The sequence below is a fragment of the Conger conger genome, chromosome 13 (assembly GCF_963514075.1).
Source record: "Conger conger chromosome 13, fConCon1.1, whole genome shotgun sequence".
NCBI classification, from domain to species: Eukaryota; Metazoa; Chordata; class Actinopteri; order Anguilliformes; family Congridae; genus Conger; species Conger conger.
Genome location: NC_083772.1, coordinates 13,077,161 through 13,101,503, shown reverse-complemented (window position 1 = coordinate 13,101,503; position 24,343 = coordinate 13,077,161). Strand labels below are relative to the sequence as shown.

Genomic DNA, 24,343 nt, shown 5'->3' with positions numbered 1-24,343 from the left:
CAGACAAAACTGCAGGCCCTTTTTGCAGCGGAGAGCCTTTCACAGTGCAGCAGGGGTAAGGGGAACAGAAAGGGCCGCAGAGTTATCGCTGGCCCCTGGTGCCGTGTTTGGATAAGCCAAAATCCTCAATCATTCAGCTGTCCGTCTCCGCAGGTGAGTGTTTGTGCCCAGAAAGGAAAGAGCAGGGAGGGGGAGGCCGCGGCCGCCCTCACATCTCATTCCCAGAGCGAGCGAGCAAGATCGTTTGCACTCCGGCATCTTCGCAAAAACCCAAACGCTTCACCCCAACACCCCTGCACGCCCCTGCCAGGCAGGAGGCCGGTCATTCTACCCCACGTTTAACACTGACCCTGGATAAGACCAGGCTTTACAACACAATGGATAGCGCTTATGGTTAATGTGGTGGACGCTGATCCTGGATCAGATGACCAGGGCAGGAATCTTTTTTTAAATGTATTTTTATCCCTCCATCCATCCCTCCCTCCCTCCCTCCCTCCATCCATCCATCCCTCCATCCCTCCCTCCATCCATCCATCCCTCCATCAGCACTCACTGTGAGCCTCCACCAGCTCGACCTGCATGACGTAGGGCACCAGTGGGTCAGGGAGCTCGGAGAAGAAGCTCTTCATGGCACCCGCCACCGTGTTCACAGTGAAGTCCTTCTCCATCAGGTCCAGGTTGTGATCTGTGGGGAGAGGGAGCTTTAAATCCGTCCCACAAACCCCCCAAACCCCCCCCACACAAAAAACACCAAAACACAGTCGAATGAGCTGCAATGTCCCTGGTCCCTGGGAATGATGTCATCATTATGAGCCGGTATTTAGAGACAAAACACACACACATTCAGTATAATAGAAATGCCCCTTTGTGCTTAGATGTGTAATCATTTAAATTGACAAATGCACAGATGCATTTACTGCATTGTATAGTTTTTGTGGCAATTGCACGCACAGTCTATCACAAAGAGAGTAAAGAAATGGTTAAGGCTTAAAATATTGTTCATGAAAACATAAACTAACAACCGACGCAGGTAAGCTTGCTTAGCAACCGTGACATCAAGTTCACCGCCTACAAGTTATTGCAGTAAAAAAAAAAAACAGCATTAACAGTATAGAATTCATCATTGTTCAGGGGAAAAAGGGCACTTAGTTTCAAGGCAAAACCTTCCTCTGCATAACCTGAAAGAGAGGACGATTTACACCCCCAGAAGCAGCGTAAGCTCCGACTCACGTCGTGACTTTGCGCACACACACTGCAACAGCGCCGCACACAAACACACAAATCACACATTTCAATTACCGAACATCCATGACCTCGCAGCCCCTGCACCCAAAGCAGTTCACTGGTTATCCTTTGCCCCCGCCATGCATTATTCATGGGGATTAATCCCTGCAAAGCGTGTTTAACACTTCGCTTCATAGCATTCGATGCTAATCTGGCGAGCGCAGGGACGGGGGTCCGGAGCGAACGAACGAACAGCAGGGTCTCATTAAAAACCATCGCAAGTGTAATTACTGTGGCCATCCTCCTGGACAGAATTTGTTTTAAATTAAAGAGAGGGATTCGATGACTGTTGAAAAGGATTTTTAAAAAAAAAGAAAGAAAAAATAGGAACTTAATTAAAAAATCGCTCCTGATTAATTCCTGCTCGTCTGGAGTAAAGTATAAAGCCCTGGAGTCTGACTGCGGTTCTCCCTACTGGGTTTGGATTTTTTTTTTTTTCTTTCTCCGACATCATCCTCTTCCTCCTCTCCCCCGCGTCGGTGAAGCGGAACCGGCTGACAGAACAAGCGCCCTCTCTGCCAGTGCAGTCTAACCTCCGCCCACACGGCGGGTCAGGGGTCCGGGGGCGGGCGGCCACGTGAAAGCCATTTCCCAGAGGGCCGCGGGGCGTGGGCGGAGGCTGAGGGGGCGGGATGGCAGCGGGAGTTTTGGCACAGTTTGAACCCCCTCTAACCACGCCGTCGCCTCCGCGTCCTCATCTAGCGGAGACGAGACGTCCCCTATCGATTACCTGAGCCAGGAGCGGCGGACAGGCGGACAGGCGGGGGCGCGGCGTTCCTCAGAACTGCGCCAGGGGCACGCTTCATTAGCCAATCCAATTTGGAGGAAATTAACAGGGGCGGGGGGCCGGCCTTGCAGAGCGCTCCGCGCTCCAAAGAAGTGGAAGAGAGGCATACCCCCTGCTCTCTCCCCAGATTGACAGCCGCAGACCAGACAGTCAGCAGGCAGGCCCAGCGCAGGCAGGGTCCCAGTGCCCAAACCAACTGCGCTGCCCAAGTGAAATGTGTTGGAATGGACCTACTGAATGGACCTACTGAATGGACCTACTGTATGGATCTACTGAATGGATCTACTGAATGGATCTACTGAATGGATCTACTGAATGGGCTTTTGCTTGTCAAGACATAATCATAATGTTCTTGTTAATTCTCCGTTAAGCATCTTGAATGGTGCTATAGAAATTATTATTGTTATTATGCTTGTGATATTGTCTCTCCCTACTTAATTGGAGGACAGCTTCATTGAACAACATGACGGAAGTCATGATACAGCATAAAACGCAACATGTGCCCACGCCAAGCAACAACATGAAAGTACGGTTTCCCCTCCACCAGGGACATTCAGTCGGGCGGTTAAAGCCGCAGTCGGAGGCGGTCAGACCGGGGGCAGTTGCGGTCAGGCCAGGGGCAGTTGCGGTCAGACCAGGGGCAGTTGTGGTCAGACTAGGGGCAGTTGCGGCGGACTCACCCTGGTCAAACTGCCTCTGCATGCTCTCCATCTCGGCCTTGTTCCCGCTCACGCGATAGATCCCCTCTGTCGTCAAACCTGTCGAGAGAAGCGCATCTCAATTACACACAGCACACAGTTTCATTACAGTCTACAACACACTAAGGACCAGACCTGAGTGAAATACACAATTGTTTTGGATTCAAATACTTATTTGTGCTCAAGCGATCATGCCTGATGTAACTGAGCCAACCAAAAAGACCAGAAGTCGGGGTTCGTGCCTTTAGAGAGTATGTCATAGGTTCCAATACACCAGACAAGCTCAGTAAAGCAAGAACATGTTTTTAATCCAAAACAATTACATATTTGAGCCAGGTCTGCTAGGGACACACTGGAACACTGTCATTAAACTGTACAACACACTGTAAGGAAAATATTAAGGAAACTGATGCTGGAAAACACTATAAACACAGAACACACTGGAATATGTTGAGGACATATTAGAACAAGCAGGAACACCGAGGAGGCACTGGAACAACACACACACACACACACACACACACACACACACACACACACACACACACACACACACACACACACACACACACACACACACACACACACACACACACACACACACACACACACACACACACACACACACACACACACACACACACACAGCGAGGACCCAGCAAATTCAATACAAAGCAACAGCACCAGACAGGAGTGAGAAGAGGTTTCAGTGGCTTTTCAGAGACGTACGTTTTATTGGGCATTTTAGCAGAATACACACATCGGGATATTAGATGTGCACACATCTTTCACAGCTGATTTCACATTATGCAAACGCTCGACATGCAAATCCGGCAGATACAGGAGGTTTCGGAGAACTGAACTCACTATCACATGTACCACTCTCTCTGGATGTTTCACAATTGCATACAACCCACAGGACAGGCATTGCGTTTCTCCAAAAGCACAAAAACGGAACCACAGAGAAAAACAACGGAAGCAGACATCCCACGTATGAATGGAGGATTACATGCTACTTACTACTATGCGAGTACTATTTGAGCACCATTTCTAAATTGTTGTATGCTTATTTGGAGTGCTTGTATAGCATCTTGTCGAACCCAAAAAAAATAAAAAAATAATTGCACTTGATGATGACTGTTTAGAACAGCACTTCATGTGTATTTTACTAGTTATGGATGTGACGCTTTACCTTGTGGAAGTACCCATGCACTTGTAAGACTTTGGATTAAAAGCGTCTGCCAAATGACTAAAATGTAAATGTAAATGTAAACGTATAGGAGCAAGCCAAGCTGAAATGCTACAAAAGGTTACAATCACCCAGTCGTGTGGCGCACACACCAGGGGAGAGAGAGGAAAGGGCTTAACGTGCCCCGTTAATGCAGTGACTTAAAGACGAGGCACAGTCGTGGAGGTGGGCGAATGAGATTAACCCCGGGCACAGCGGGCTGTAGAAGGGTCCGGTAAGAATCGACCAGAAGGCTTGGTGCGCAGGACGGCGACGCCCACTTCAGCGCCGGCCGGGGCATGACCGCCCCACGAGCCCCGGCGGTTAGGAGGCCCGAACCGTGGGCCCGTCCCCCGCCCCGCCCCGCGGCGCCCCCCCCAGGAGCGCACGCTCTCCCCCGGCCCGGCCCGGCCACGCCGCGGCCTGTGATGTCTGGGTGTCGATAAAGAAAGAGACACCAAGCTGTTCGCGGAAATGAGGAGGCTCGCTGTCAAGGCAGGCCACATCGATTCCCCTTCCCCCGATCAATTATCCACAAAAGCTTTTATACGCAGGCTGGGGCTGGGGGGGGGGTGCTACTGACGCAGGAGGGAGAGAGGCAGAGAGATGGAGGGAGAGAGAGAGGGAGGGAGGGAGGGACGACAGAGAGAGGTAGAGATATGGAGGGAGAGAGAGAAGGAGGGAGGGAGGGATGGACAGAGAGAGGCAGGGAGATGGAGGGAGAGAGAGATGGAGGGAGGGAGGGACGGACAGAGAGAGAGGCAGAGAGATGGAGGAAGAGAGAAGGAGGGAGGGAGAGAGGCAGAGAGATGGAGGGAGGGAGGGACAGACAGAGAGGCAGAGATGGAGGGAGAGAGAGAGAGAGGAGGGAGGGAGAGAGGCAGAGAGATGGAGGGAGGGAGAGAGAGGCAGAGGGAGACATAGAGAGGCAGAGGGAGACAGAGAGAGGGAAGGAGGGTGACAGAGAGAGAGAGAAAAAGGGAGAGGGAGACAAACAGAGGAAGGAGAAAGAGAGATAGGGAGAGAAAGAAATAGGGAGAGACAGGAAGAGGGGGTTAGGGGAGGGGGGGGTGTAATGGGGCAGCATTTCTCCAGCTGCCCAGTGTCCAGAGAGCGTTAAGAGCAGCCCTTTGGTCAGAGGTGGCGGTTAACGAATGGCCGCGGCCAGTAATGGGATCGGCCTTCAGCCTTCTCCAGCCAGCCACCACTGCCCCGGCACTAACAAAATATCAATTCCTAACTCACTTTCCCCCCCGGGGGAGACAGAGAAGAGAAAAGCAAGGTGCTTGTAGGAGAAATTAATACCGAAGAAACAAACAGCCATTTGTCTTGTACCCTCTGCACAACAAATATTTAGTCTGGTTTGGCCTCCGGTGAATCAGACAATTGACCCGTCTCCTGACCCGAGTCAGATTGGACCGAGTGCAGGGCGGGGCGGAGCCTGCCCAGCGCACCTCAGACAGCACCCTGAAACCCTCCAAACATTTAACCAACAATAGGCCCAAGTCCAATCTCATCATAAAATGGTGGCTGTGTACGCAGGTTTGGGTCCTGGCCCAGCACTAGGACACAGCTTCCAACTAATTAACGAATCAAGACTTAGAACAGTAGAATCGGATGTCTTTTTTTTTTTGCAGGGCTAAAACAAAAAAAGGCCCCTATGTGGATCGCTTCTGTATAAGATTGAACATCACTGACCTAAAGCATTAGCAGACTCAAATGAGCATTAGCCAGCCACAGGCCAGCCATCTTTCTTGTAAGTTTATACTACCGTGATTGTTTAGCGGAAGTGCAACAAAAGAAGGGCTGACAAATAGAGCAGTGACATTTTTTCGAGTTCTCCTACAACAACCGTAAAAGTAGCGTAGCGGTTAGCCTCAGGCCAGTGGGCGGCCAGTTCCACAGCGACAGGGGCTTGGGGAACGCACAGGCTAGCGTCTCAAACCGAACGCAGGTGCCTCGACGCCTCGCTGCCTGATGAGTCACTGTCCTTCAGAGGTGTCCTCAGAGGTGCTTAGCCAGCAAGTAACGAGAGGCACTTTGAGAGGCAGACAGACGTCACGGTAAAAGTAATGTGATTATGTAACGCGTGACGAAGCGTGATTACAAGCAAGTTAGCTGGCTAGTGGCGCTGAAGGCTCGCTGAGGCTTAAAGCCATTAAATACATTATATATATTTTTACTTACGTTACGTTAACTATTTCATACACAAGTACAGATAGTGGTCTCCCTGCCTTAGAATACTGTCCAAGAAGTTTGAGACGTACAACGTCAAACTCGTACAAACTCTGCATTTCCTGTCCGCTCTGCGTATCCTTTCACAGGCCTACTCCCCCACACAATTGGCTGCCAGGCCCAGCCAATCAGGGAAGGCCGAGAGGAATCAATTTTCTCTAACAAGATGGCAGACTGTCTCCCAGTAGAGAGAGCAGAGAAGGAAATGGCCATTTGTGGGGGGGGAAGAAAAAAACATCTGCTCTCATGTTGATAACACAGTCATACAAAGATAGTACAATATGTTTTTCTGATCTATTCACAGATAAAATATGTGCCCATAGCTTTTAGGAATTGTGAAATAAACCCATTCACATGAAAGCTCCCACTGTCATTGTGACCTCTGTTATTCTCAAGCAAACTAAAGTGAACTTCCTGGGCCTTTTTGGCCATTTCTATATCGCAGCAAGTAATGAGTGCTAATCAAGATGTTAAATCAAAGACTAAGTGGTGAAGCAGCCTAAAGGCACATTATTTCTCCAAAAGCATCCATTTGCATTTCTGAACTGCGCAGACAGGACGGCTGCCATCTTTTCTGTCAAAGAACATTTTCCCCCACAGTCATTTGCCTTGAATTATTACCAAACCCAACTGCAATGGCCTAAATAGGCAGCAGGGGTTTTTATTATTTTTTTTAAACTGAAAATTTGAATGCACCTACATTTGGCTATCCCATAATGAGTGCCACTAAATTTGAATGTTTTCCCCAAGGCAAAGCCTGCCCTCGAACGGGAAAAGTAACGGGATAATAAGCAGCAGCAATGGCACAGAGAAAACTAACCCTGGGGGACCGACATTATTTGGGAGGAGGGAGGGGTCGAGCAGGGCCAAAGCCCAAAGCGTTTCCCAGGCGCCCGCAGACAGCTGAGAAACACCATCGCCACGGCAACCGGCCCCAGGGCTGCTCCTGGGAGAGCAACCAGACCAACATCACTTCCTGCAAGAGCACTGGGGTTAGGGGCCCCAAACTACACTACGACCACTGGGGTTAAGGGCCCCAGTCTACACAACGACCACTGGGGTTAAGGGCCCCAAACAACATTACGACCACTGGGGTTAAGGGTACAAAAAGTACACCAAGAGCACCATTTTCCTAAATTGCTGCAAAGACTCAGATTCCAACAGCAGCATTATATTACACAAAAAGGTCACACTACACAATGGCAAGATCTTACTTTAAAATGATATCAAACGCAAAAATTTGTGCTTTTCTTTGTGTAAAACTAGACTCCTTTCCTTATGGTTTGAACAAGCAAAATAAGCCACTTCCTGTGAAAATGCCCTTCCTGACCACGCATCCCACTGGATCCTAAACCCCCCCGCCCCCACACACACACACACACACACACACACACACACACACACACAAGTAAATAAAGTAAAACACTTCAGGCACAGTGCCGGCCATCCCTGCCCCATCCCTGCCAGTCACAGTGATGCTCAGGAATCGTGATAGACACCTCACCACGGTTGTGCTGGTTCCAGGTTCAAGCCCCGGGCAGAATTACAGCCGTTGGCATACCTTGGCCAGGGAAATTCACCACCTGATTCAGTAAACGAACGCGTTTAAACGGAACATAAAAATCACGCAAGCTTTTTAAGCCACTCTGTCTGCTGAGGAAAGAAATGAAGCAAATAATGCTAAGTAAAGCAAAGCGGCAAACGGCACCTCGGCCAACAGACCAAACACACTTTTCACCGGACTACAAGCTCAGCCACACAAGGAGCATAAACCATAACCTAAGTGTGCCCAATTTCTGCCTCTCCCCAGCAGGGTCTCACTAAATCCCCACTCCGGTCCCAGAGATCTGGGGCGTGGGGGCGGATGGGGGTCAGGTCCCGAGGCCATTTTTCCAAAAGTCGCCGCAGAACCTATTTTTTTTTGGGGCCTCGAGTACCGGCCGCTTCAGCCCCTCTGTGCCTGCGGACGGTGGCGTGTGCCCAAACGCTGGAACGCCCTCTCTGCACGGGCGAGCTGCAGGGCTGAGATTAAAACGATACCCTCACACTCGGACCGAGGAAGAGCGACGACCGGCGAAGAGAGAGGAAGGAAGGGACCGTGAAACAGGACGTGAGGCGGCGGGAGACAATGCGCCACCCGCGCCGTATTTCTGTCCCAGGACAGAGAGCCGGGGGGAAGGATATACATCACCACAGGAATGCGGCAGAGAAACCGCGTTGAGCCCTCTCGAAAAGTCCAGCTCACAGGTAATTTATCTACGCCGTAACAAGGTCTTCCAGCACAGAAGAGCATCAAAATAAATGCAAATATCGATTTCATTCCCCTTTTCGCGGACGTTGATTTCGGGCGCCGTTTTAACGTGTGCTATTCTAAACACAGACATGCTATTTAAGTGAAATGCTTTTTGTCAGTTAGCCGATTGATGTCGCTCGCTGGGGCACTAACAGGTCTTTTTTCGGCATGTAAGACGAGCGTAAATCAGGCTGCAGTAATGACTGCATGCCAAGCTGTGCCAGGAAGGTATATTGGACATTGTTCAGAAAAGCAAGCTTTAAAATAAAACAAGTCTTCTAAACATGGAACTCACAACAAACCCTCACCAAACCAGAGTGTGACATCACATCCTCCTGCAGCTATATGAAGTGCCGTGTTTATATAATATAACCCTCCAAAGCAGTGGCTGATGGGCCGGTTTTTACACCTAGGTCACTTCTAGGTGAGAAATTGTGTCAACAGCTCAAAAAACTTCGAGGGCTGATTTCACAAAACACTTCAGTCAGACGCACATAATTTAACAAGCCATATCTCCAAAAAGAAAAATGATTTTTTAAAAAAACAGTAATAAAAATATTTGCTATCTGCGCTATGTTATCCCTCTCACTGCGTGGCGTCGCATGACATCAGAAAGCGGTACTCGTGAGGCAGTTGTGACCGAGGGACTCTGACGGGTTCTGACGCCCCCTTCCGCGCTGCGGTCTTGTCGCGTTCGGCGAGGGGCGAGGGGCGAGGGCCGTTATCGGCAAATCTGTCTCCGGGCTGTTGGGCCGCTGCTCTGCTCACAAAAAGCGCAGAACGGAGCCCGGCCCAAAAAGATTGTTCTAATTTCCTGCACCCTGATATCGATCTCAATGAGGGAGCCATCAGGCAGAAAATTACAGCTAGGAGCCTGGCACCCGCTAGCGTTGAGCAGAGCGGGAGGAGGGAGAGAGAGCGAGAGAGAAGGAGGGAGAGAATGAAAGAGGGAAATATCAGGAAAAAGGAGGAGAGAGTAGAGAAGGAAATCGGACAAGAAAGAGGTGGAATGAGAGAGAAGGCAAGAGGAAGGAGAGGAGAGATACCAGAATAAAAATGAGATTCTGAGAGGGAGAGAAAGTGAGAGGGCGGAAGGGGAGAGATTGGAGGAGGGGAGAGAGAGAGAGAGCAGTAGGGGAGAGATTGGAGGAGGAGAAAGAGAGCAGTAGGGGAGAGATTGGAGGAGGAGAAAGAGAGCAGTAGGGGAGAGATTGGAGGAGAGAGAGAGAGAGAGAGAGAGAGAGCAGTAGGGGAGAGATTGGAGGAGAGAGAGAGAGAGAGAGAGCAGTAGGGGAGGGATTGTGGGAAGAGAGAGTCCGGAGGCACCAGCGTACATAACACCTGTCACATGTTTGGGGGAGCTAGTTTCACCAGCATGTCTGCTGCTCATTGAGAGCGTGCAGGTATTCCACGTGTCACATGGTGTCCCTACCCTAACCTGTGGGTTCAGCTCCTGCGGCTCCTGGCAGAGCCTCCTGCTGCCTGGGTGTTGGGCCATATGCTACACCATTTCTGCAGTGCGGCGATATATCTCTCATAGCCGGGTGTAAAAGGGGGGGGGGGGGGGGGGGGGGCGGCGCCTGGGGTTGTTCTCCAGCTCCACATTCCTGCCGCACAGAGATATGCGGAAGACGTTTGGGAACGGGGGGGTGGATACAGGGAGGGGTGGAGAACGTTAATCCTTGAAAGGGAAGTTGGCTTAATCGGGGCAGAGATTACACAAGAATGCAGAAACAGGCGAAAATGTAAATACGCTGCTCATGATCCCTCTCTCGCCGTCACGCACCGACACACAGACACGCACGCACGCACGCACAAACAAATGTAGGCGCACACGCAGACACAATAAAGACACATAACCGCTTATTCCACACAAGGCGAATTCCGCATTTGGACTACATTTTACATTTAGCAACTGCTTTTAACCAGATCGACCCACAAAGCAAAGGTACATACACAAGAGATCGGGTAAAGTCCAGAGACGACACCCAAGACAGCACAACGATAGCAGAGGTTGTTACATAAACCTTCAACACAGAATTAAGTTCAGTAGTATGTGCAAGGAGACGTTCGAGGACATAGTGCCTAGAAAACCTTAAACGGTTTGAGGCGATATTAAATGTGGTATTGAACTTTCCATACGACTCCTACACAGCCTGCTACATATGAAGAGACATTTTCCTGTGAGCAGCTGAGACCATAAACATACACAGGTATAAAGGCAGCATCAAACTGGGAACCAGTGTTTCATTGCCTTCACCCCTCCTCTACCCCACGACTGCTCACCATGTCTCCTCATGGAACACACACGCGCCCGTGTGTACGAGATGCCAAATCAGAAAGGCAAGCCCAGATAGGGAGTTAAGAGCATCCTGCCATCGTACACCAATCCAATTTCTAACCAGTGCCCACACGTATCCTTAAGAGCTGACAAATCAAAGGTACAGTATATGTATATGTTGGCAGTCTTAACGGGCGTGAGCGGCCTCCTATCTGATAATGCTGGAGAAGATAGACCCAGGAGCAGAGCTGGGGGTGCCTCCCACATCATGTAGTCACCTCATAAACCGTCACCATAATCATAAAAAATGTTCATGGCATGATAATCACCACAAAGCCTGTTTACAATGCAACACTGATGTCTGTTTGGAGCGAGAGTCTGTACACACGGTAAAAACCCATAATAAACACAAGGGCAAGACTCCCAGAATCCCTGCCCTCGAAAGCGGAGCCAACATGGCCATCTGACATATACAAAGTCCGGCTAGTCCGCTACTCATCTGAGAGACTCATCTGACCTCAGGAGAATCCCACTGCAGGGCAAGCAGTGAGAGGACAGCTGTGGATTAGAGCTGGGAGCTGGAGATAAATACTGTATGTGCTAACTGCACACTGGCAGACTGGCATCTGCTCCTCAGAGAGGGAGAGGGAAACAGACAGAGATGGAGAGGGAGAGGGAGAGGGAGAGGGAGAGGGAGAGGGAGAGAGAGGGAGAGGGAGAGGGAGAGGGAGAGGGAGAGGGAGAGGGAGAGGGAGAGGGAGAGGGAGAGGGAGAGGGAGAGGGAGAGGGAGAGAAAGAGAGAGGGAGAGCAAGGACCTCGCAAATTAAGCAGGAATAACCTTCGGTTTTGTCCCACACTTCTTGAACCGTGCTGAGGGGGTTATAGATCACTCTCACTCTCACTCTCACTCAGGGCCTACCTGTAAGCTCGATGTAGCGGATGCACTTGTCGATGAAGACGGGAATGGGTCTCTCGGGGGACACCACGCTGACCAGGGGGATCCCGAAATAGTTGCTCTCCAGAGGCTTGGAGATGGAGTGGCGGGGCTTCGGACGCGTTTTCTGGAAAGATGGACAAAATGGTGGAAATCAGCGGCGTGATTCGACATTCCTTCTGAGGGGTGAGTAGAAGTGCATGGAGGCCCTCAACTACAAAGGCCAAATGTATTTCACCATCATGTACATATAATTAACAGCTACTCCACTCAGATGATTGGTATCAACAAGCATTTTTAGGAAATTACATTTCTGAATCACATGGGGAAATAGCTGTGAAAACATACAACATGAAATTGGAAAAACTAAGAGACAAGAAATTCAATTTTCCAACTTTATTGCCAATTTCCTGGGTATGGATAACCATAGCAGTTCAGTCACTTCAAATTCGACAAAATGTGAGTCTAACCCCAAAGCATCTCCAGTGTCTACTTCAGATCTACCTAGTAAAGCAGAAGAATCAGCACACTGTATGCCCCAAAATAATGTGACGTTATTCACACAAACTTGTCACCTCCCTCTCCTTATGGGGTCCCCCCCCCTGAATTTCAGACACTCTCCCCATTGCCATAAAAAAAAATAATGCAGAGACAAAACAAGAGTCCTTCAACCAAAGGAAAAAAAATAAAATAAACAATAATAATAATAATAAAAAGCCTTCACACACCATAAAGAAACCAGAATTCCCGCCTGCTACCCCCATACACAGACACAGAGACACAGAGACACAGAGACACAGAGACACAGAGACACACAGACACACAGACACACAGACACACAGACACACAGACACAGCTTTGGTGCTGTGCCAAAGGAGGTATCAGAACTGAGAGTTGCAGGAATGCACAGCACGAGGCGATTTATAAGGGTTAAGGGTAGAGGGAGCTTTTAGGGCGCTTATTCGGTAAAGCAGCTGGGCCAAACACTCGGCCGTACCCCATGCCGTACCCCACTGAGAGGCTCTATGAGGCCCAAAGAGACCAGCCCAAGAGCTCAACCGTACGCTGGGCTCCAAGGCCACAGTGGTTATCGCTGCCGTTAGACCACTTAGCCCCCAGGGGGGCCACACACAATTTTATAGGCCCGATAGCCGTCTTTTAATTAACGACTGATCTCGACCCTGGGCCTGAAAAACAGGTAACGCAACCCCAGGGGCCTGTTACATCCCCAATTAAGCAATAAAGACCCTGAAGCACAGAGAACATTCCGGGCTTCCCACCCTCCAGGGCCCAAACGACTCCTTTCCCAGAGCTGGGGTACGAATCAGTCGCAGTCAGAGAGAGCTGGGGGATGAACGAGTCTCAGTCGCAGAGAGCAGGAGTACGAACGAGTCACAGCTGGGGTACGAACGAGTCACAGAGAGCTGGGGTATGAACGAGTCACAGAGAGCTGGGGTATGAACGAGTCACAGAGAGCTGGGGTATGAACGAGTCACAGAGAGCCACAGGCAGGCAACCCGCCACTCGGTGCGAGACGTCTGCAGTGAAGCTTGGTTCCGCCGAATTGGCCCTGACTGACAGGTCTGATTGTTAACAATTTACACAAACACTGCATGGGCTTATTTAGCTTCTGCAAAAATAAATAAATAAAACGAAATGAAAAAAAAAGGAAATAAGAACACCAATTACCCATTGGGCTCATTCAGCTCTCACTGAAATGTTCCCAGCTTTCAGGGTGAACAAAATTGCCACAGCTGGATGGATTGGACGCATTAGGCCAGAACTGAAGTGCGGTTTCGTAAGGCGATAGACGGATTTGTGTACGTCCCCCGCCAGAGGCGTTCGCTGTCGTCCCAGCCGCCGCCGCCAGCAGGAGAGGCTGCACAGGCCCGCGCAGATCTGCTCCGGTTGCACAACGGGGGTCTTAACTACCGAGAGCGGCCGCCCCGCCAACCGAGCCCCCCCCCCCCCCCCCCGGGGAAGTCACGCACCCTCACACTGGAGACAAAAACTGGCGGGAGAGAAGGAGAGCCACTTAAGATGCGCCCATCACAGTTTTTTTGTTTTTTTTCTGACAGGAACCGTGCTGTGTGGAAAGTGAACAAGCGATACATAACGGTCAGGCCAAAACAGCAGGTTTGGAGCGGTCGTTTAGAGAGTGGGTAAAGGCCCAGATTTAATCTTGGATAAAGAAGACCAGTAGGCAGGAGACTGGGAGGGTGGCGAATATGACACCTTGCTTCAGGTCAAAAGAAGCAGATTCAGGTCGAGGATGGTGTGATCACCTCAATGGTCAGAAATTGACAAGAGTAAGAAAGATGGAGGACATTTTTGTCCAACTTCCTTGAACAATTTAAAACCAGTAACCACACTGAGGTCCTGGAAATCAAATGTTTTTCAACCAACATCAAAATAACTGCATGTATGCAGTAACAACAAGGGCATGTTAATACTTTGACTAATTAATGAAGAGTATTGGTGTTAAGTCCAGAAATGGATCTGCCCTTCAAGAACAGGGTTACCCCACACCTGCAATACTCTAATTTAGGCGAGTCCAGCACTGTTACTGACTGAGCCAATCAGCGCTGTCCCTCTGCTGTGATGCAATGAGGAGGAGAGCCAATCAGGAAACGGCTACATTGAACTGCACACCTCTGGCCCCAACAATCAGCATTAACAGACAATCCGTGTTCAAACAGCGTTCCGGTTTGCAGGTTCCGTAATAGGACGGTCTCAGCACACACAGAGGGAGATGTGGTTTATGTACAGTCAGTCTGTCAGATAAGGAGGAAAATTTGAGGGCCTGAAAACATTTCTTGAAATCCATTAAATTCCATTCACAAATGAGATCCGTATCAGTAAATGACTTGACACAGCTTTGACATTCATTTACTTTTCTCCTTAAATCCATGAAATGCAGATTTACTCCGCAATGTTGACTCCAGTGGAAAGTGATGGTGTTGTATTGTATCTCAGGAACCAGGGCCAACAGACCAACACGCTAAAAAGTGGAATTTTTACTAACCTTTCCCGCAACAGAAAGCACCGCATGCACACTCAACCTATACACACCCCTGTACACACGCATACACGCAGAAACACACAGTGGCAGGCAGGTGCACACACTCACGAACCCACACGCACACACGCGCACACACACACACACACACACACACACACACACACACACACACACACACACACACACACACACACACAGGCGCACGCAGGCACTTAGAAGATAGAATTGAAGGGGAAAACATTTTGGCATGCTGAATATCAGTCACCAGCGACTATTGGTGGTGAGCTCTGTGTGCAAACCAATTTGTGCCAATGCAGTGGCGTCAAGGCAGTCATTTAGCTCCCAAGATGGGCATGTTTTTCCAGGTGCACAGAAACCTTTTTTTACTTTAACTTAAATTTTTCCTTTTCTATGAATTTTGAAAGAAACGATGAGGTTCTAATCACTTTGCCATGCCATTTAAAGGAAAAACTTTGCCACACACTAACTAAATAACACACGGCTTGTTTATTTTTTCATTATTTCTCTTTTTTTTTTTTTTTAGTTACAAAACGTGGCTTTCTTCAAAATCTGCTGCGCTCTGAAGAAATAGTCGGAACTGGCATTGTAATACGATTCCCACCAGATCTGTCAGCGGCATGTCAGGGGCTGTTGACACACGATGCCCTGAACTGAGCTGCTGAATGCCTGCTCCAGGCATGGGAACCAGGAAAAAAGCTAAACTGCAAAACATGTCTTAAATCTTAACGTGTATTAGTCTTGTAATGTAAAAACTTCATAGTCATAGTCATTTTAATCTTATTTTTAGGTGGAAAATATTAGCTCGTTTTAGGTTACTTTCAACAAAAAAAAAAAAAAAGTTTAATTCTTACTCCATTGGCAAATCTTTTTGACTTGTAAGATGAACTTGTTTTCTTTGTTTCTGCAGTGGATGTACACACATGGAATGTCTGTACTTCAGTATTTCATTAAACAGAAGTAGATTTCCCAATCTATGTCATAGACAGTAATTTGTCTACTTCCAAGCCACGTTATCTTATCAAGCAGGGTACTCCATGTACCGTACTCTGGATGCCTGCTCTGTTATCTGTTGACAGTGAAAATACCTTTTTCCATGAATGACATCAAATTTAAAACCTTGGTTGCAAGTCTATTGGGCAGCTAAAGGGACATCTACATCATATCTTCAAAAGATCACCAGGGCCTGCACCCTTATCAGGGCCCCACCCCACGAACCGGCATGTCACGGTCAAGTCTTCTGTCTGTCCCGCCCACACGGAGGTGGAATGAGCATACCACAGAAGCCCTACTTATATTATGACAGAGTCTGAAGACCTTCCTTTCACCCAGTCCCACTGTAGAAAACATATTTTTCCTCTTTCTTTCCCACTGAATAATCCCCGCTGAGTTCCCACTGAATAATCTTTTCTTAGCTGTTATAGGTAGCTTATCTGTCTGGCAACACTTTTTAGTAGTCAGCATACACACTGTTGTTTGTTAAGTTAACATTACACATCACGGAGAGATCACATTTCTGACAGTTACTCTTTCTGTATGCCGCTCTGTATAAGGGATTGACATATAATGTATGTAATGCAACATATCGAGCATGACTGGGAGCCACAAGGTCAGACATTCATTCCCCAGTGTAGCCACGATAAGATCCGCTGTTTCTCTGGGGGCGGGGTTGTCTCCCACTTAGCCTAATCAACTGTAAGTCAGTTGGGATAAAAAGTGTCAGCTAAATAACATGTAATGTAATGTAATATGATATAATGCGATGTCTATGGCCAAAAAAGACCATGAAAATTACACACAGAGACACATTAGTGATATTACATTACATTATTGGCATTTGGCAGACGCTCTTATCCAGAGCGACATACAGTTGATTAGACTAAGCAGAAGACAATCCTCCCCTGGAGCAATGCAGTGTTAAGGGCCTTGCTCAAGGGCCCAACGGCTGTGCGGATCTTATTGTGGCTATACCGGGATCAGAAACACCGACCTTGCGTGTCCCAGTCATTTACCTTAACCACTATGCTACAGGCCGCCCTGTGATGGCGAACGGGACGCGGGCACGTACCTTCCCCGTGCGGCGCAGGCTCCTGAGGATGTTCCTCCTCTTGGGGTCCTCGCCCTCCTCGTTGAGGGAGTTGTCCCCCTTGTGCGCGCCGCCCTCGTCCTCCTTGGCCTTGGGCGGGCCCACCAGCTCGTCGTCGCTGCCGATGGAGAAGCTGGTGCGGAAGCTGCTGAACTTGCCCAGACGCTTGGACCGGTCGCGGTACAGCCGGGGCTTCAGCCCCAGCGCGGACAGCTTGCGCCGGCGCTCCAGGGAGCTGCTGTCCGCCTCGCTGTCCGAGCCGTTGCCTCCGCCGTTGGAGTGCGGCTTGTTGGCGTTGCGGATGGTGATGATCTTGCCCTGCGTGCTGTCGTGCGGCACGGAGTATATGTTCTCTTCTTCGCTGGGGCGGGGCTTGGCCACGGCGTCCATGGGCTCGGCGTAGTCGGAGGGGTCGTAGCCGGCGTCCCCGCCGGGCGCCCACGTGACGGCCGAGGGCAAGGAGCGGCGGTTGACGCCCGAGTCCATGTAAGGGCTGAGGTTCACCTTACGGAAGTCAAAGGTGACGGTGGGCTTCGGCCGCACCTGGGGTGGCACCTTGTTGTTGAGCCTGCTCTCGAAGGTGCTGATGTCAGTGATGACCGAGAAGGGGTCGCTGGCGTCCAGGTCGGGCAGCTTGAAACCGTGGGAGCCATCGTGCGGAGGATACGGGGGCGAGGGCTCAACGTCATCCTCCGAATCCACCTGGGTGGTGATGGGACTCGGGGAGCCACAACGGGGCGAATGGACGCTTTCGTTGGTGCTGCAGGCCTCCGCCACGTTGTCATACATGTGCGTGGCCTCCACGATGGTGCGCTTCTCCACCACATCTTTCAGGAAGGGCTGCAGGATGTCTATCCGGTGCAGGCCGCCAACCACCCCACTGGGCCCGCACACAACGGTGGTCAGCCGGGCCTCGATCTCGCGCGCCAGATCTTCCCCCTGGTTAAACTGCTCTCGGGAGCTCTCGCAGTCCGCCAGCTCCGTCTGGCTCTCGGTCACCGCCAGCAGCTGCACAGGGATGATGTCCTGCACCTCGCACAGGAACGCGCAGAGCGTCTCCAGGGAGGCGCGCCGGCGGGCCGAATACACGGCGATGTAGCCGTGGACCAGCCGGCTCTTGCGCAGGGAGAACGAAGAGTGGTAGGAGAGCAGCGAGAGCTCGATGCTCTGCCGCTGGCCGCCCACCGTCAGCTCCAGCAGCACCGAGGTGCCGCTCGTCAGGCTGGACGTGGGCCGGCAGTGCTGCTGCTGCAGGAAGGGCGCGAGGAGCTGGTCGACGTCGTAGGAGTCACCACACATCAGGCACATGACCACGCGCAGGTCGGCCTCGGGGCTCTGCTGGTGGTGCGAGTCTCTGAAGCCGGGGGGCGGAGGGGGTAAGGGTGGGGAGCTGCTTCCCAGGCTCCTCCGAGAGTCCAGGAGCCCCTTCAGCACCTGGTTGATCTGCTTCTCGTTCACATTGCGCCCGTAGCCCACGCCGGGCGAGGCCGGGTCCAGGAAGCTGCACTGCAACTTGCTGGCCACCTGCTGACCCTGGACGATCAGGCTGTGGGCCGTCTCCCCGCCGATGTCTCCCACCGACCCGACGCCCCGCTTTGTGACCAGGAGGAGGGACATGGGGAGCTGGACCAGGTGGTTGTCCCGGCGGCCTAAGGTAGACTCCCGGACTTTTTCAATGCTCTCCATTACATATGACAGGGACTCCTTGGAGTTATATAGGCAAAGGCAGCCGTGCGGGGAGAATGTGGGTGTGTGGAAGGAGTTGACTGGCAGGCGCACGTTCCCCTCGATGGGCCGCAGTGCCAGCTCGTACATCTTCCCGTCTAGCACGTACCTGTCGTCGTTTGTGCACAGTGCTCGGATCTCGTTAGCCAGCTCCCGAGACAGGCCGTCTTTCCCCAGAATCACCAGGTTGATCCGATCTGCCCTGCCCTCGCCAGGCTTCTGGCTCCCATCAAAACATGGGTACCGGGTCGGGAATCGGGAGGCCAGGGTCTGCTCGATCTTGCTGTCCACACACTGTGGGCTGCTAGGGCACGTGTCCTTGGTGGGGTGGTAGACAAAGTGGATGTGCTTGAGCACCAGGGCATCCCTCTCCGCCTGGAGCTTCTGCAGGGCCTTGAACCTCTGCTCCTCGCCCAGCACCTCCTGAATGGCACCCATCTTCTCCTTGCTGGGCTTGGCATCCACCTCAAGCTCATAGAACAGCTCAGAGTACTCCAGCAGGAGCTCCTGGAAATCCTCCTTGGCCCGGTCGATGATCTCCTTCTGGTGTCTGTTGTAGATATCAAGGTATTCCGGCTCTTCCAGCCACTGGTAGAAGTCCTCGTTCATGATGAAGCTCCGCGCTTCCTCCCAGGGCTTACCGGGCGTGACGAAGGGCGAGGCGCCCAGCTTCTCCTTGAACTCCCAGCGCATCTCTGCCCGAGTGCGCTCATTGCGCAGCTGCTCCAGGTGGGCATCGTAGACTATCTCTGCCGCCTCCGTCTCCAACAGGTCCTGGGGAATGCGATCGTCCTCCATGTTGTCGATGTGGGGCGTGGTCTCCCAGGGCGTGTCCTCCAGAACAACGAACCAGCTGCTGAAGTCCCGCTTATTTTCAAGAACTTTCTGCACCCCAGACCAACTCAGGTGGTCAATCTCCTCCAGGTCAGGCACCAATGAGCTAAGGGCCTGGGGCAGGGTGCCCAGGTAGAGCTTCCGCCTCCTCTCTATGTGCTCCTGTTTCAGCCGGTGAACATGCTGCTGGAACAATTTCTTGGCCTTTGTCGTGCCCTCCAGGAAGACGTACTCCTTGTACTCAGCGGAAGCCTGCATGCGGCGGCTAATGTTCAGCCACGTCTCATTGTGGTTCCTGACAATGCGGCTGACCAGCCACTCGTAGTGGTCCTTAGCGGAGGCGATCTGCTGACTCTGCTGCTTCAGCGCCTCGAAGTAGGGGATGATCTTGGGCTTGCCCCGACTCTTGTCGATGAGCTGTACCAGGGTGAGGAAGGCCAGGTCCACGTTGACGTTGGAGCGAGCAGAGGTCTCCACCACCTGCAGATTCTTCTTGGCCAGGGCGAAGGTATGGGAGTCCTTGATGTAGCGCTCCACACCCTCATCGCACTTGGTGAGCACCAGGACCACCGGCTTCTTGGTCTTGGCCAGCTGATTGTAGAGGTTGGTGACGAACTTCATCTGGTCATCAAAGTTTCGGTTCATGCCCCGGCTGACATCCACGCAGAGCAGGAAGCCGTCCACCATCAGCTTCCCCTCGGGCATCTGCTTCTGCTCAAAGTCCTGCTCCAGGCCCAGCTGGTCTGTGCAGAAGTACATGAGCTTCTCAGCGGAGGCCAGCTTGGTAGAGGCCGCCCTCTTGATGTAGGGTTGGAGGGCAGTACTGCGGTGCGGCTGGAAGGTCTGGTCGTCGATGAACTCGGTCTGCTCCACCACGTGCATCCGGCACTCGGGCCCTTCCTCCAGTGCCCGCGTGGCCTCCCCCCAGAACAGGAAGTGGTCGTTGTTGACCACCCGGCCCCCGAAGTCGCTAGTGCTCAGCACGGAGGTGTGGTCCAGGTAGAAGTCATCGGCGCTCGGGCGGACGAAGCGGTTGCAGAGGCAGGACTTGCCCACCCCGCACTGCCCCTTTTCTTTCTCCGTCCCGGACAGACCCACCACAACCAGGTTGTAGGTGGGAGCCCGGGCATCTTGTTTTTTCGCCATCATTATCGCACGCGGGAACTCATCCTGCTGTGCCTGGAAGCTCGGGAGAGGAGTCTGCCTGGGCACGTTTCCATGCAACCCTCTCTAATGCTCGCAAAAAAATATGTTTTTGTTTTTTATTTTTTGGCTTATCTTCAGTTCACTTAGTTTTGTGTCTTTTTTTATTGTTTTTGTGTTAAAGTTACTGCTGGAGCCGTTTTTTCCTTCGCTTTCACACGTTCTCGGCAATATCCAGAATGTTCATTTTTCAGTCCATTTCTGCAGCTCGGCGCTTGTGTCCAATGGAAGAAGGGAGGGTGAGGAAGGAGGGGAAATGGAGGGGGAGGGGGGACGTGGGAAGGGGGTGTGCTGACAGGGATCAGGCGAAAGGGCAGGAGACCACGCTAGCCCGACCCATCTCTTTCCCCCGGCAGCGTCTCTGTGCAGCAGAAGCAGAGGATGGTCTCAGAGCTGTCCAGTCCAGATCTGTCCCTGCAAAGGGAGAGAAAGAAATATTTAGAAAGCTAACCAGAGAAATCAACACCGGACATGATGTGGAACAGTCGCTTTAAGTGAAAAGGTCTCAGTACATTAAGTCTCTGAACAGATAGCTCATATTTGCTAAGCAGCTTTTTATTTTGACAAGGAATATGCTTCCAAAAAGTATCCGACAAAATATCAAAGCAAACTAACATACTTATTGGTGCGCTAAAGCTAACTGAGGTCTGGGGTTGCCAGACTGGGGTTTGAAGATAGCAGAACAGAATACAACATTGGAATTGCAAGAGACCAGAATTTTTACAAAGCAGGGCATCAACAGGCAAAGATGATTCCACACTCCCGAAGATTCTTGAACACATGATTATTTTGCTACCCACAAATGCACTGCGAGATGAAGGCTTTGATAAGTAGTCCTTTGCTGGAGTTATTAATTAGTCGACAAGGGAAACCCAGCTGTCTTTTAAAAGATTGCGCCGCACGTTGGCTGCTTTCCACAAAGTAAAAAAAACAAAAACAAAAAAAAACACGCTTTTTCCGGGTTTCTCCACAGGCAGAATCGAAAACAAGGGCCACTTGTGTTGGCTGATGTACCACCACTAATTACACATGCAAATGAAGAGAATCAACATCGACACGTTTACCTAGAGGTAATAAACTCACAGCTCCATACCATTCAACAGTTTAGTTGCATTCTCTCGCTTAAAATGCACCTCCAAGAGGGAAATTAGCCGCGTAGGAACATAATCAGACCGTTTGCGCAAATGAAAGAAAAGAACAACCATCTTGCACATGCTATCTGACAGAGGCCATGGTTTTCAGTCTCATTTGAAACAAAACATGACACGACAAGTCACTACTGACAAGAAGAAATATAAACAAAAAAGCCGGCGAATGATTCAGCGATCTGAAACGATTATTAGAACTTTTTTTGTTTTTTTTTCCCCCCACAGAACAGAAAACTCTTGAGTCAGCCCGGAGAAGCAGCTCGCAGATTTGATTTCAGCTTGTCATTGAGCATGTACAAACAAGATTCACTGACAGCATGATACATTAATGAAGCCCGCCCTAAGTCCAAAATTGGCGGTGAGCCGAGGGAGAAGACTAGAATTCAGCCAAGAGGAATACAGAAGTCCCATTTTGTGCCAATTTTCTTTTCTTTTTTTTCTAATGAAAGCGGACACTAACGGGTCCACAGCACGTCTGTCAAACTAGGAGAACTTAAAAAAAAAAATTTTTTTTAAAGAGCAATCTAACATTCAAATGGAACAGGAACACCCAGGCCAGCATGCTGAAATATGCTTCGTGGGCCATGCGAAAATGTACCTACGACCGCGAGCAACGCAAGGGGGGGGGGCGAGCCGTAAAGTGCAGTCCGGCAGTTCGCCGATCGATGCGGGATAGACGCTGGGGCTTGGGCCGCCATGGTTTATTCATGAGCCTTTCCCCGAACGCCTCTCTCTCTCTCTCTCTCTCTCGCTCCCCCTGGTTTTTGTGTAATTAGTCTGCGATCGATACGCACTTCCCACCAAAGTGTCACACGGACAGCTCACCTGGAAGGCCAACAGAAAGCCCACGCCCCAGAGTTTCTACTGTGCGGCAAAGCCCGGAGGTCTGGGGAACACCGCTGGCAGACAGAAGAGAGGACTTGTCGCCTGGAGCACGTGCTAGCAATTTAACAACGTTCCCTTCACAGATTTATCCCTTCACCTGAACTTAGGGCTGGTCACCTTACCGCAAACATAATTAAATGTTTTCTTTATTTATTTTATTTTAGTAATAACGAGCATGAAGCACACCGGCTTCCTTTCATCTTTTTTTTTTTTCCCCTTTCGTTATACGTGACGCGGTAGTAAATATCTAAACTTCACAGGTTTAAAAACTGCTTCCGGGGAAAAACATCATCACGGATATCTACTGGGCGTTGGCAAGACAAGGCCTTTGCAGCTTTCTTGTCACTGACAAAAACACATCACACGGTCACATGGAAGCTGTGCCACCTTGCATTTCAAATGGTCTCCCAAGTTTAGATAAACGATACGAAAACTAAAAGAAAGGCAAATGCAATACACTGCGTGGTGGCAGTGAGCTCAAAACTATTAGTTAATTATCGCCAATGTTAATTATCACCCAGCCCTACCCAAAACCTCAACTGGAACTGTAATAGTCTCGTGCTAGCCAAAAGGGGGAAAAGTATGCGCATGTGAGATTTAATTGTAAATGTTCTGCTGGACGATCCAACTACAGAGCAGCTGCATGAACGAATGATAAATATTAAAATTAAACAGAACTGCTATACATCTCACTGCTGGGGCTGGCTATTGTACCACCTAATTTAACTACCTCTTACTGAAACATGCACATTGCACAACCCATTTCATCAAGGAGATCCCGCCTAATTCTGTCGCCATTCATTCTCTATTAACGATTACAGTGGCAGCCAGTGGAGAATGGGAATCTCCTCCATAGTTGGGTTCTTAGATTTCTTCACATTGCTCATTACTAGGGGGTACAGGCCTGTTTTTTTGCTGGACAGTAATCTCTCTGCAATATAACGTATTTTGTATTTTTTTTGATACAAAAAAAGTTTAATTGAGCTGAATAAATATACGAATCATACCGACCTGCCATTTACGCTCCGATCCACAAAAATATTAAAAATAAAAATCCCATCAGAATTGGGTGATCCGTTTAAGGATTAATATTATGTATGGGATGTATGCTATAAGCAGAAAGTTATCCTTCAAAGAGAACAGAGAATATACACATCTCATTTAGATTATCCCAAAGCATATCCTGAGGAGGAATTCACTCAACAAACACAGACAAATCCATCTAGAACAATCTATCGAGAAATCTTTGGGCAACATAAATCTAAATGCCATAAAGCCGATTTTCCCCGTTTAGCCACACGCGTGGGCAGGTGGCATTTGAATAACAGTAATTGAAAAACAAATGAAAGCAGAAAATGAAAATACGGAATTATACCTTAAAAATACTCTTGGCGAAACTGCAGAGACATTGCAGGGCAAAGCGTTTCGAGAAATGTGCGTGTAGACATTCAGGGGCTTTAAAGCAGTAGATACGCAGTGCACCTATAGATTAGACGCGGACCACGTGTGTTCACAGGGCACGTGTCCGTGTGTGGCGACCGCAGCCGCCTCCAGAGGAGTATCGTGCCGCGTCGCAATCACCGGGTGCTGGAAGGAGGGGACGACACGTCAGTTCGGGATCAGCCGAGCAAGCCTCTCGTTCGGGTTGGCACAGTTACCGAGGGGTCACCTGCCCCGCCTG

The 24,343-nt window shown here is 50.3% G+C and overlaps 1 protein-coding gene across 1 annotated transcript in view; it reads right to left on the bottom strand.

Annotated features, from left to right (window-relative positions):
• arhgap35a (Rho GTPase activating protein 35a) overlaps positions 1 to 24,343 on the bottom strand; it is a 68,213-nt gene that overhangs the window by 4,988 nt on the left and 38,882 nt on the right. Inside the window, exons 2-5 of the mRNA XM_061217329.1 lie at positions 16,850 to 21,043; positions 11,727 to 11,868; positions 2,752 to 2,829; positions 554 to 685 (exon numbers count right to left, since the gene is read on the bottom strand). Of these exons, the coding sequence (XP_061073313.1) occupies positions 554 to 685; positions 2,752 to 2,829; positions 11,727 to 11,868; positions 16,850 to 20,575 (4,078 nt within the window). The 5' untranslated portion in view covers positions 20,576 to 21,043. The remainder of the gene's footprint in view (positions 1 to 553; positions 686 to 2,751; positions 2,830 to 11,726; positions 11,869 to 16,849; positions 21,044 to 24,343) is intronic.